General features: G+C 44.1%; 1 protein-coding gene across 1 annotated transcript in view; it reads left to right on the forward strand.

Annotated features, from left to right (window-relative positions):
* Window positions 1-13,425, forward strand: part of LOC122939333 (ethanolaminephosphotransferase 1-like) — a 79,656-nt gene that overhangs the window by 15,593 nt on the left and 50,638 nt on the right. Inside the window, exon 2 of the mRNA XM_044295401.1 lies at window positions 6,377-7,318. Coding sequence (XP_044151336.1) covers window positions 6,377-7,318 — 942 coding nt within the window. The remainder of the gene's footprint in view (window positions 1-6,376; window positions 7,319-13,425) is intronic.

Genomic DNA, 13,425 nt, shown 5'->3' on the forward strand with positions numbered 1-13,425 from the left:
TCCAGACCGCACGCCAATCAACGCATGCTGTTGCCACCACCAGAATGCAGTCATTGCAAAGCTCAGCAGTGTGGCATTTTTTTGTGTGTCTGCCTCTAATAACAGCAATGCCATTTGCATCCTGTGCCAAAAGAAACTGAGTCGTGGGAAGTCCAACACCCACCTCGGTACAACTGCTTTGCGAAGGCACATGATCTCACATCACAAACGCCAATGGGATCAACACATGAGTACAAGCAGCACACAAACTCAAAGCCACCATCCTCCTCCTGGTCCAGCATCTTCAGCCATGTCAACCACTGCTGTCCTCCATGCCCCCTCTCAACCACCCGCCACTCCGCCTCTCACCTTCAGCAGTTCCATCTCATCTGCCCACAGTCAGGTGTCTGTCAAGGAAATGTTTGAGCGTAAGAAGCCAATGTCACAAAGTCACCCCCTTGCCCGGCGTCTGACAGCTGGCTTGACGGAACTCTTAGCCCACCAGCTTTTACCATACCAGCTGGTGGAGTCTGAGGCCTTCAAAAAATTTGTTGCTATTGGGACACCACAGTGGAAGGTACCCGGCCAAATTTTTATTTCCAAAAAGGCAGTCCCAAACCTCTACTCTGTTATTGAAAAGGAAGTCATGGCATCTCTGGCATACAGTGTTGGGACAAGGGTCCATCTGACCACTGATACCTGGTCTGCAAAGCACGGTCAGGGCAGGTATATCACGTACACTGCGCATTGGGTCAACCTGCTGACGGCTGCCAAGCATGGAATGCGTGGCTCCGCAGCGGAGTTGGTGACACCACCACGACTTGCAGGCAGGCCTACTGCCACCTCCTCTACTCCTCCTACTCCATCCTCTTTGATAACCTCCTCGGCTGAGTCCTCTTCTGCTGCGGCGTCTAGCTGCACATCAACTGAATCCCCCAGCTCCCCAGGGGCTATTCCACATCCCGGATACGACAGTGTCACACTGTCTTGGGGTTGACTTGCCTGAAAGCAGAGAGCCACACCGGACCAGCACTCCTGTCCGCCCTGAACGCACAGGTGGATCAGTGGCTGACCCCGCACCAACTGGAGATCGGCAAAGTGGTGCGTGACAATGGAAGCAATTTGTTGGCGGCATTGAATTTTGGCAAGTTGACACATGTGCCGTGCATGACACATGTGTTGAATCTCATCGTACAGCGCTTTGTGTCTAAGTACCCAGGCTTACAGGACGTCCTTAAGCAGGCCAGGAAGGTGTGTGGCCATTTAAGGCGTTCCTACACGGCCATGGCGCACTTTTCCGATATTCAGCGGCAAAACAACATGCCAGTGAGGCGCTTGATTTGCGACAGCCCGACAAGTTGGAATTCAACACTCCTAATGTTCGACCGCCTGCTCCAACAAGAAAAAGCCGTCAACGAGTATTTGTATGACTGGGGTGCTAGGACAGCCTCTGCGGAGCTGGGAATTTTTTTGCCACGTTACTGGACGCTCATGCGCAATGCCTGTAGGCTCATGTGTCCTTTTGAGGACGTGACAAACCTAGTCAGTCGCACCCAAGGCACCATCAGCGACCTCATCCCATTTGTTTTCTTCCTGGAGCGTGCCCTGCGAAGAGTGCTGGATCAGGCTGTAGATGAGTGTGAAGAGGAAGAGGAAGAGTTGTGGTCACCATCACCACCAGAAATAGCCTTGTCATCATCGCTTGCCGGACCTGCGGCAACGCTGGAAGAGGAGTATGAGGAAGTTGAGTCAGAGGAGAATGTGGCTTTGAGGAGGAGGAAAACCAACCACAGCAGGCATCCCAGGTGCTCGTTGTTGTCACCTATCTGGGACCCGTGGTGTTGTACGAGGCTGGGGGGAAGAACAGACTGTCAATGACATCAATGAGGACGAGGAACGGGAAATGAGTAGCTCGGCATCCAACCTTTTGCAAATGGGGTCTTTCATGCTGTCATGTCTGTTGAGGGACCCTCGTATAAAAAGGATGAAGGAGAACGACCTGTACTGGGTGGCCACACTACTAGACCCCCCGGTATAAGCAGAAAGTGGCGGAAATGTTACCAAATTACCGAAAGTCGGAAAGGTTGCAGCAGTTCAAAACCAAACAAAAAAATATGCTTTACACAGCTTATAAGGGGGATGTCACAGCACAACGGGAATCTAACTGGGGAAGAAGTGAAAGTAATCCTCCTCCTACCACGACCACGGTGGCAGGGACAGGACGCTTTACAGATGTGTTGTCGATGGAGGACATGCAGAGCTTTTTCAGTCCTACACATCGCCACAGCCCTTCGGGATCCAGCCTTAGAGAATGACTCGACCGACAGGTAGCAGACTACCTCGCCTTAACTGCAGATATCGACACTCTGAGGAGCGATGAACCCCTTGACTACTGGGTGTGCAGGCTTGACCTGTGGCCTGAGCTATCCCAGTTTGCGATAGAACTTCTGGCCTGCCCCGCTTCAAGTGTCCTGTCAGAAAGGACCTTCAGTGCAGCAGGAGGCATTGTCACTGACAAGAGAAGTCGCCTCGGTCAAAAAAGTGTTGATTACCTCACCTTCATTAAGATGAATGAGGCATGGATCCCGAAGGGACTGACAGTGGGGGATACGTTTGACTAACAAAAGGCCTGATGACATGCCTCAAAATGGTTCCCATGCTGCTGTATTTAATGTCTGCATACCGGATGACTTTCGTGAATTCTCCGCCACCAACTAGGGTTCAAGCCGCAATGTTTTAGTCACCTTTCTGCCTGGAAAACATCCATTTTTCCGGCCACTGCTACAACAGCGGCTGCAACAATACCGCTATTTTTCAGGCATGTGTACATGCCTAATTTTTATGTCCCCTGGTGCTGCTTTTGGTGCCGTTTTTTTAACCATCTCCCCGTTCGAAAAATCTATTCAATAAATGGACCCCAGATTGGGGACGTAACAGGGATTAAACTGATGAGAAGAGAACTACAGAAAATACCACTCATATCGGGTGTGACAGTAAATTGCACGGCGCAGACGCAGTGACCGTGGATTAAAACAAGGAAAGGGAGCCAGCGTTTTTTAAACCATCTCCCCGTTCGAAAAATCAATTCAATTCACCTTTTGGGGACCCTTGGTGTTGTACGTGGCTGGGTGGAGGAAGAAACCTTCAATGACATCAACGGGACATGGCTTGCTTGGTATCCAACCTTGTGCAAATGGGGAGTTTGCGGTTGGGCAAATGGACTGTTTGCGGTTATTTGCGGTGCATTAAAAGGGGAGTTTGGTCTGTCAATGTCTGTGAAGCGGGCGTAACCCTTACACTACCTGATCGATACAACATGATACCTGATCGTATACACACACTGGATGTTTTAAACCACGTTGTTCAAAAAAATTTAGGATTGTTAGGTGATTTATGCCCTTTATGGATTAAAACCCAACTCAGTCCAGGTGTTAGTCCCCTTGAAACAACTTTTCCATCACTACTGTGGCTAGAAAGAGTCCCTGTGGGTTTTAAAATTCGCCTGCCTATTGAAGTCTATGGCGGTTCGCCCGTTCGCGAACATTTGAGGAAATTTGTGTTCGCCGTTCGCGAACTGAAAATTTTATGTTCGCGACATCTCTACTGATCAGCTGAGAATGAAACAAATGCTCATTTGTCTGCAGCATATATCTCTCCATGTTAACTGGATGTGCTACCAACAAATCCAAACTGAAGGGGGACAAATGATTGTACTAACGATCATCCATCCCCATACAGAAAGATGATTGGTACATTTAAATTTAAACAAATGCCAGTCAACATGCTATATCTGCGGTCGACACTCATTCACCATCAGATAATCTGACCATTAAAGGAACCCATTTTTACAAACTGGAATAGTCACAGAAAATTCTGCAACAAATCTGCCACATCTGAATATACTTTTACAATTAATCTAATTACATGCACATCAAAACTCATATTGGCAAAAACCAAAGACAGATGCCACATGACAGATGGTACTATATAAAATAGCTCAGCATAGGTATTTCTGCATTACACCATGTGCATTAACATTTGCTTGTCGGAATATCCGTGCTTCTATGCGTCTTATCAGTTGTCTTCCTGCATAAATATGCTATAGTAATCTAGTTTTTATCTATGGAAATTTTAGCTGCCTTCAGCATATTCCCAGGAAGTGTCAAGTCATAAGTGATATGTCAGCCCATATAATAATGTGACTATTGATACGCTTTACTTATTGTATTAAGCCTCATGCAGATGTCCGTGGAACACGGTCCGTGAGATACTGGACTGGCATTGCAGGAGCGCACGGAGTCATAGCAACTAATGATGCCGTGCACTCTGACAATGCCAGTCCGGTATCTCACGGACCGTGTTCCACGGACGTCTCCATGAGGCTTAAGACAGCAGGTTTGTGCTTTCCCAGCCTCAGTCCATTTCTTTAATTCATACAAAATCACAAATTCACCTTTTACACAGCCTGCATTTCCTCAATGGAATCAGCAGTCAGGATATTGTGTCGCTGATCGCCTTATAGAACTTCTTTGCCCAGTAGGTGTACAGAATACAGACTACCATAATTCATGTATTGTCATTCCAGTGCCACCAGTTATTTACTGGGCTGCAGTGGTGATATGCCTGCTTACCCATGTGAATACTGGCTGACTCTCGGGCATATTTGCCGTGATGTGGCAGGATCTACGCTGCTCCCTATTATAGTAAATGGGGCTGGGCGGACTTCCGGCAGCGCACGTGCGTACACTGTAGTACGGATCGGGCAGGCTGTACCCCTACTGGAACAGCCTGCTGCGAGAAATAAACGCCAGTGTAAAAGTAGTGCCTTAGTGGAGAGGGCACAGGCAGGAGCACTGCATAGCACATTGTAATGGTGAAACTTGGGTGATCATCTAGATATGTCAAAAGAAGATTTCATGGGGTTCATAATGCAGATTTAGACCTCTTGCACACGGCCGTTTGCAGTCCCCAATGCACTGGTACTCTCCGTGCGGCTGCCACGACGGATCAAGACCCATGCAACTTGAATGGGTCCGTGATCCAGCCACATCGCAAAAAAATAAAACAAGTTCTAGTTTTTTGCGGTGCGGAGGCACGGAGAGAAACCCACAGAAGCACTCCGTAGTGCTCCAGTGGGGTTCCGTTCCTCCGTAGTGCTTCCGCACAGCACCTTTCGGATTGCGGACCCATTCAATTGAATGGGTCCGCATCCATGATGTGGTGAGCACATGGCCGGTGCCCGCATATTGCGGACCCGTTGTTTGCAGGCTGTAATACGGGCCACGGCCGGTAACGGCCATGTGCATGAGGCCTTAGGTGCAGATAGTTTAAAGGGGTTTTCTGACACTTTTTAACTGATAACCTGTCAAACAGCTGATTGATGGGGGTCCCACGTGTTGGACCCCCACCGATCAGACACTGATCAGGTTCAGTGAGTCCGAAAACCCCTTTAACTCGATTTCAATGCTGTCTCTAAAACATTTCATCCATTTTATGCACAGCTTCTTTTATTTTTTCATTACCTGTATGAATCAATAGAAAATCCATCTTTAGGAATTCCGTGGGTGGACACATTTGGCCAGTGACAAGCACTCCTGCATTTATTGCTCTTTATCACAGAAAGTCTGACAGCACCTCCTGGTACGTTGTCAGTTAATAGTAAACTACCCAGTCAGTGCCTCACATGGCAAACATTCAATAACCTTTCAACAGATAAATCACTATTGTTTCATATCTCTAGTATTGATAGCAGATGGTGCGACCTAAGTATTAACCCTTAATAACCACACTAATGTAGAAATGCATTAGACATAAGAGTATTTACATCCGGAGAACATATTGAGAGTTAAAGGGGTTCTGCAGTTTGTTTAAACTAATGATCTATCCTCTGGATAGATCATCAGCATCTGATCAGCGGGGGTCTGGCACCCGGGACCCCCGCCAATCAGCTGTTTGAGAAGGCAGAGGCACTCCAGTAGTGCCGCAGCCTTCTCACTGTTTACCGCAGGCCCAGTGATGTCACGACTAGTATTAACTGGCCTGGGCCATTCAAATGAGCAGAGCTTAGACGCCCCCAGGCCAGTTGATACTCGTCGTGACGTCACTGGGCCTGCGGTAAACAGTTAGAAGGCCGCGGCGCTCCTGGAGTGCCAGTGTCTTCTCAAACAGCTGATCGGCTGGTCCCTGGTGTCGGACCCCCACCGATCAGATGCTGATGATCTATCTGCACAAGTTGAAAGTACATATAGCACTATTGCAAGAGACACATTTTCGTAAACAGCATGTGCCGAGATTATCACATGTGCTGTTTAACCAGTGGTTCCATGGTCCCTCTATGTCATCGGCGTCTAGAGGGGTCAGCATAGCAATACATAAAAGCATACCTTTTATTTGTCAGGATTCTTTAGAAGATGACGATGGTAGATACATCTTTATAAAGGGTTTGATTGGGTCCCAAGTATTTACGTTTGGGAATGTCTACGCTCCTAACTCAGCCCAGGCGGACTGGTTGGTGGAGACTATTGCAAAATTTGGCAAATATGCAGATGGTACTGTTTTTCTGGGAGGCGACTTTAATGTTGCATTAACTCCTACCTTAGACTCCTCCTCTGGTCTGTCTGCGCTTACTAGGTCGTCTCTGAACAGGATTAAATCAGCGATTTCCTCACTAGGATTGGCAGATTCCTGGAGAATGATGCACGCTGCCGAGAAAGATTACACCTATTATTCAGCTGCTCATAAATCTTACCAGCGTTTGGATTATATATTCCTCGATATAAGATCATTGCAGTATTGTGTCGCGTCCACAATTGGAAGTATTCTTTTATCTGATCATGCACCTGTTTTCCTTACTTACAAAATGACGAACCTTCCTAAAGGAGAGTTTAGATGGAGATTGAATGAAACGCTGTTGAATAGTGCTACTATTCCCAAAATGGTGGAGAAGTTGGAAGAATACTTTCAGTTGAATGACAAGGAGGATATATCCCCAGTACTCCTTTGGGATGCCCACAAATCAGTGATACGGGGACAGCTAATAGCCTTGGGCTCTTATGTCAAAAAGCAGAAACAAGTTAAGATTGAAGAACTCACAGCAGAGATTGCCAAACTGGAAAAACAACATAAATCACAATTAAAAGAGGACGTCTTGGCACACCTGGACACCTTGCGTTCGGAATTAAAAAATATACTAAATACCAAAACGGCCAAATTATTTCTATCCACTCAATGTAAATACTACGCCCATGGCAACAAAGCGTCAAAATTACTACTGTCCCAAGTGAAGAAAAAGAAAGTGAAGTCTTTCATATCTCATATCAAGACTACGACTGCACAGACGGTCAGTAAAACTGACCTGATTGCTGAACAATTTTGTACGTTTTATAGTCAACTTTACAATCTACGGGAGGATCAATCCCCTGCACAACGTTCGGACAGAAGTCGTCTGATAGACGATTGGTTAAATAACATACAACTACCGTCCCTCAGTGTAGAGCAAGCCGCTGGCTTGAATGCTAGTTTTTCTGGAAGAATTACAAAAAGCACTAAAAGATTCCCCCCTCCATAAAAGCCCCGGACCGGATGGCTTACCAGTGGGCTATTATGTAAATTTTAGGGATACTCTGCTACCATATCTATTGAGAGTCTGCAACGCTGTGAGAGATGGGGCTGACTTTACGAGAGATATGTTATCAGCCCAGGTGACTATTATACCCAAACCTGAGAAAGACCACTCGTTATGTGCCAGTTATAGGCCAATCTCTTTACTCAATAATGATTTAAAATTGTACGCTAAACTACTAGCTAATAGGCTTAAAAAGTATTTACCAGAACTTATATCCCCCGAACAGGTAGGATTCATACCCACTAGAGAAGGGAGGAGTAATGTTATTCGGATTATTCACCTTATGCAATGGGCGAAAACGCAAAACATCCCCTTAGCGATTCTTAGTATGGACGCGGAAAAGGCATTCGATAGGGTGGACTGGTTATTTATGACTAGAGCCTTGACGAAATTTGGCATACCGGATTCCTTTATCGCAGCTGTCATGGCAATGTATAACTCGCCCACCGCGAGGATCCTGGTTAATGGTACGCTATCTCCTATGTTTAGAATATCCAATGGTACGAGACAAGGTTGCCCTCTCTCTCCATTGTTGTTTGTGCTGGTTATTGAAACTCTTTTGCAATCTTTTCGACAACATGAGGAGATAGCTGGGCTATCAGTGGGATCATCGGTCCATCAGACTGCGGCCTTTGCTGATGACGTACTGCTGTTGGTGTCCAACCCTATAATTGCCTTTCCAGCCATCATGTCGACGCTTAAGATTTTTTCTGACTTGTAAAACTTTTCAGTAAATCTGGCCAAGTCAGTTGTGCTATATATGTCTGTGGCGCCCAGAGATTTGGAGGTTCTTAAGTCGACTACACCATTTGTATGGACGACAACTCATATTACTTTTTTAGGGATAAAACTCACGCCAGATTTCTCCCGATTATATCACGAAAACTTTGTACCCCTCCCGAAACGTCTAGAAGATATTATTAGCTCATGGGATATCCCATATGTTTCCTGGTTCGGGCGCAGAACTCTAATCAAAACTATTCTTTTGCCTACCATCCTGTATTACATTCAGACTCTCCCGATACCTATCCCCAAATCATTTTTAAAAAAAATACAAGATATTATGTTGAGATTCCTCTGGGGTGGAAGAAGGGCACGCTTACCTTTTAAACAGATTACACGGCACCCTATCCATGGTGGTTTGGGTATTCCAGATGTGCATCACTATCATGCCTTAGGTGTTTAGAGTGGCTAAGGCCTCATTCAGATCGGTTAGATCTGATGGTAGAACAAGCCATGTCAATCGTCCCATTGAGAGCATTCTTATTTATGGATGGCCCCCAAGCTTCCAAAAATATCAGAACCCAGAGTTCAATTACTAAATACGTACTGAATGTGTGGGTGAAGTCTAACTGTAGATCTACTTTGACACCTAATTACCTGATATTAATGCAAATTAGGGATGTCTTTTTTCAAGCATCCACTGATTTTCTACAAACTCTTCCGGACAGTGTGAAACAAAGTGTATCTCCGTTATTGGCTATTTGCCCGGATAATGATATCCCTTCAGCATTAGATCTATATAAACACCCGCTGATGAAAGACTGCTCCCCGTTCCATATCAACTATTGCATCAGATATTTAAAGCAGTACCTAACACGTCTACCTACAGTGGTAGTCCACTCCTCATTTGAAAAGTTAGTTACACAGATTAAAGACCCCAGAGGGAAAGTCTCCAAACTGTATGAGATTTTAATGTCCGCATCTAAAATAGACAGTCCAACCTTTCTTCAACAATGGGAATTAGACTTACAAATCAAATTTTCACCAGTTGAGAAGAAACTCGCTTTGCTCTCCCCGACTAGGGTGTCAAGGTGTGTCAAGGTACACGAAAACAGTTATAAAGTCCTAACTAGGTGGTATTTTACACCCCAAAGACTCCACCGTATGTTTCCTGCCACTACAAGCCCCTTGTGTTGGAGGTGTAACAAAGAAATGGGTACTCATGCACACATTTGGTGGTCTTGTGACCAAGTAGCACCCTTTTGGGAAGCAGTATGTGGAGTTTTATCAAAAGTGAGTGGGATGCACGTCCCTGTGACCCCAAAACTTTGCCTGTTTGGTTTGTATAATGATATAAAGGGTCCAAAGAACATAAGAATTTTGTGTGCGGCTTTGCTGGCCTCTGCTAGACTTCTCATTGCGACATGCTGGAAACAGCAGGAAATACCTCCAATCCAGAAATGGTTTGTCAAATGTGATCAGATATGTAGACTTGAGCAGAAAGTACATTGGGACTCTGGATCCCCACTTAAATTTGAGGCTATTTGGAACCCCTGGAGATCTTATAGACGATTTACTCTAAATTGATTGCTTTGGATAGGATATTACTAAATATACTTGAATGTCGGCCCTTGCATGAGGGTGAGCAATTCTGAGATCATATGGATGAGACTTACAAGTAACAGGAGTATAGCATCTGACTGTCCTCAACATGACGAGGTTCCAAGGTCAATGGGAATACCTTATGCACCAACTACTTGTTTTACCCCCCCCCCCTGCTACTTTTCCCTTTATCTTACCTTACCCCGCCTACCTGTGTTTGTCCACTACTACTCGTTTTGTATGTGGATGTTCACTGAGTATTCTGAATATATGTGATGACCTACTTCACGTACTTGGATATGTTACCAGACTATGGAAAATGTCAGTTACTTCTGATATGCATTATAACATCTTGTATCTGTGTCTCAGTCTTGTATCATTTATATCCAAGTGTCAATATGTATATTTTTATTGGCTGACAAAAAAAATAAAAAGAGTTTTAAAACAGATGCTGATGATCTATTCAGAGGATAGATCATCAGTTTAGACAAACTGCAGAACCCCTTTAACGATCAAATCTAGACGGTAGACATTATTTTTTATTACTCTCTCTATACAGTCTACTACTTATATGCATTGTACTGTTTTAGTACTTTATCTCAGAGCCACTGCATATAATTCCTTTCAAAAGTATTCACCTCTTAGTTTTTTCTGTTTTGTTGCATTTCAACCTGGAATTAAGATAAATTGAAATTTAGATTTTATATAATGTTGACAACACAGTCTAAATTGTACAGTGGGATGAAAAACTAAAAATCTCCCTTATTTAGCCCTTTCAGGACATGGCCTGTTTTTAGTTTTTTATTCTTCTTCCCTGCCCCTCAAGAGCCATAATCTTTTTTTTGTTTTCTGTTCACATAGTTATATGAGGACTTATTTTTTTGTGTGGGACAAGCTGTATGTTGTATGTTACCATAGCTTGTAGAAAACAGGAAAACAAATCTTTGTGGGGTGCAATTGGGAAAAAATGGCAATTCTGCCAAGTTTTTTTGGGGTTTTGTTTTTAAGGTGTTCACTGTGTGCTAAAAAGGACACCACAATCTTATTCTGCAGGTCCATAGAATTATAGCTATACCAAATAGTTTTTACTATAGTTTGCCACTTTAAAAAAAATAAAAATCTTTGAAAATAATTTTTTTCTTTGCATCTCCATATTCTAACTTGTTTGTCTAATATTCTAACTTGTTTGTCTTTCTGTCTGTAAGGGCTTGTTTTTGGTTTTTGCAGGGAGAGCTGTAGTTTTTATTGGTACCGTTTTGGGGTGCATATGACTTTTTGATCACCTTTTTTGGGGGGGGGGGCATGGGGACATTTTTATTTATTTCTGCTATGGCGTTCACTTTAATAGTTTGGACTTTTTCAGATGCATCGATACCTATTATATTTATTTTTTCTACTATTTATTTTTATATGCAAAATTGGAAAATGGGGTGATATAAATATAAATATTTTTGTGGGGTTTTTGCATTCAAGAATTTTTTATTCTGATTGCTTGTACCATAGACTGTAATAGCATATTGCAGTCTATGGTATTGTTACAGGCAGCCTTTAAGCTCATGCCTTGGGCATGGCCCTGTAGGCAGCTTATTGTGACAGCGCTTGGAGTTTTCAAAGGCCCCAGACTGTCATGGCAACTGCTCAGAACCCGGCTTTTTTGCCACACTGGCTCTGCTCTTTAACCTCAGATGTCACCAATGCTATTGACTGTGGCATCTGAGGGGTTAAATGACCAGGATGGGTGTTATATCCGATCCCGGTTACACAACTGGCACTCAACATGTATGGCGCGGTCTCAGTATATGAGTACGCTCCATACATATACACAGCACCAGCGACATACAGTTACATTGGCGTGCGTGTAAGAGTTAAAAATTAAATAAAAAGTGAAGAGTTGTTAGTGTATGTGTAGTCACCTCTTTTGGTGAAATTTTTCTAAAATCACATAATTAGTTGAATACGTTTCTCCCTGTGTACGCTCAGAATGTCACATGATCTGTCACATGTAAATACATCTGTTCTGAAAGGACCTTATATTTGGAATACTAAGCAAGCAAGAGAGACAAAGTTGTAAAGAAGTATAGGTCAAGATTGGGTATAAAAAACATCTCAAACTTTTACCATCCCATGGAGCCCCAGTAATAGGTAAGAGAAGGTAACTGCTTGGCGCAAAGAAGGACTGGCATCAACCGGGTCAGATGTTGGTTAAATCTTCTTTAATGGAAAAAGTGCAGTATAGCCAAAACAATGCATTTCGGGGATGCTCTAGTCCCCTTCTTCAAGTTAGGGCTGCTCCAAGCAGTCACCTTCTCTTACCTATTACAATCCTTTGGAAGATTTGGCCTCTCTACCAAAGGCACTCTACCTGCGGCAGCATACCTGGCGACTGGACATATACTTTCTCAAAGTCTACAATAGAGTTGTGCCTATGAAGGTGAGCCTCCACTGTGGAGTTACTCAATACCTTGACCACTATCCTTAACATATTTGAGCTATGTTGCGCTGTGTTTTTTGTTTTGTTTGATGGAGCCCCATTAAATCCATTATAATGAAATGGAAAGAATATGGCTAAACTACAAACCTGACAAGAGAAGGCCATCCACCAAAATTCACAGACTGGTCAAAGATAGCATTAATCAGATATTAAACAAAACAATAATACTGAATAAGCTCCAAAGATTCACAGCGTACCACTAGAAGCCATACACTCCAGAGAGAGGGGCTTTATGGAAGAGTGGGAAAAAAAGCGCCATTACTTAAAGGGGTTATCCAGGAATGGATAATGATGACATAGGTCATCATTATCACATTGGCAGGGGTCTGAGTTCCGACACCCCTGCTGATCAACTGGTTCACCGGAGCTCTAGTGAGCGCAGCCTACTCCACGCAGCTTTCCAAGCACAGTACCGCACATTGTATAGCGGCTGTGCTTGGTACTGCAGCTCAGCCCCATACATATCAATAGGACTCAGCTGCAACTAGGCCATGTGACCGATTTACGATGGCAACAAATGGCCTAGGAAGAGGCCACAGTGCTCACAGAGCAACAGCCTTTTCTAACAGCTGATCGGACCCCCATCAATCTGATACTGGTGACCTATCCTGAGGAACGAGACAAGCAAGATAGGTCATCAATATTAATTACCAAATACCCCCTTTAAAGAGAAACATAAGAAAACACATTAGGAGTTCACCAAACATCAAGTGGCAGAATCCCCAGACATATGCTTCTCTGCTCAGATAAGACTAAAATTAAACTCTTTCGATATTATTGGAAATGCTATGTGTGGTGCAAACCCAAGACCAGCAGTTCCACAGTGAAGCATGATGGGTGCAGCTTCATACTGGGGGGTGCTTTTTATCATTAGGGACTGTAATACTGGTCAGGATTGAAGGAAAGATGGACGTTAGTTAATACAGGGCAATACTTGAAGAAAACCTGTTATAATCTGCAGGATGATGACCCTAAACATACTGCTAAGTGGTTTAAACAGTTTTCC

Source organism: Bufo gargarizans, chromosome 5 (assembly GCF_014858855.1).
Source record: "Bufo gargarizans isolate SCDJY-AF-19 chromosome 5, ASM1485885v1, whole genome shotgun sequence".
Classification (NCBI taxonomy): Eukaryota; Metazoa; Chordata; class Amphibia; order Anura; family Bufonidae; genus Bufo; species Bufo gargarizans.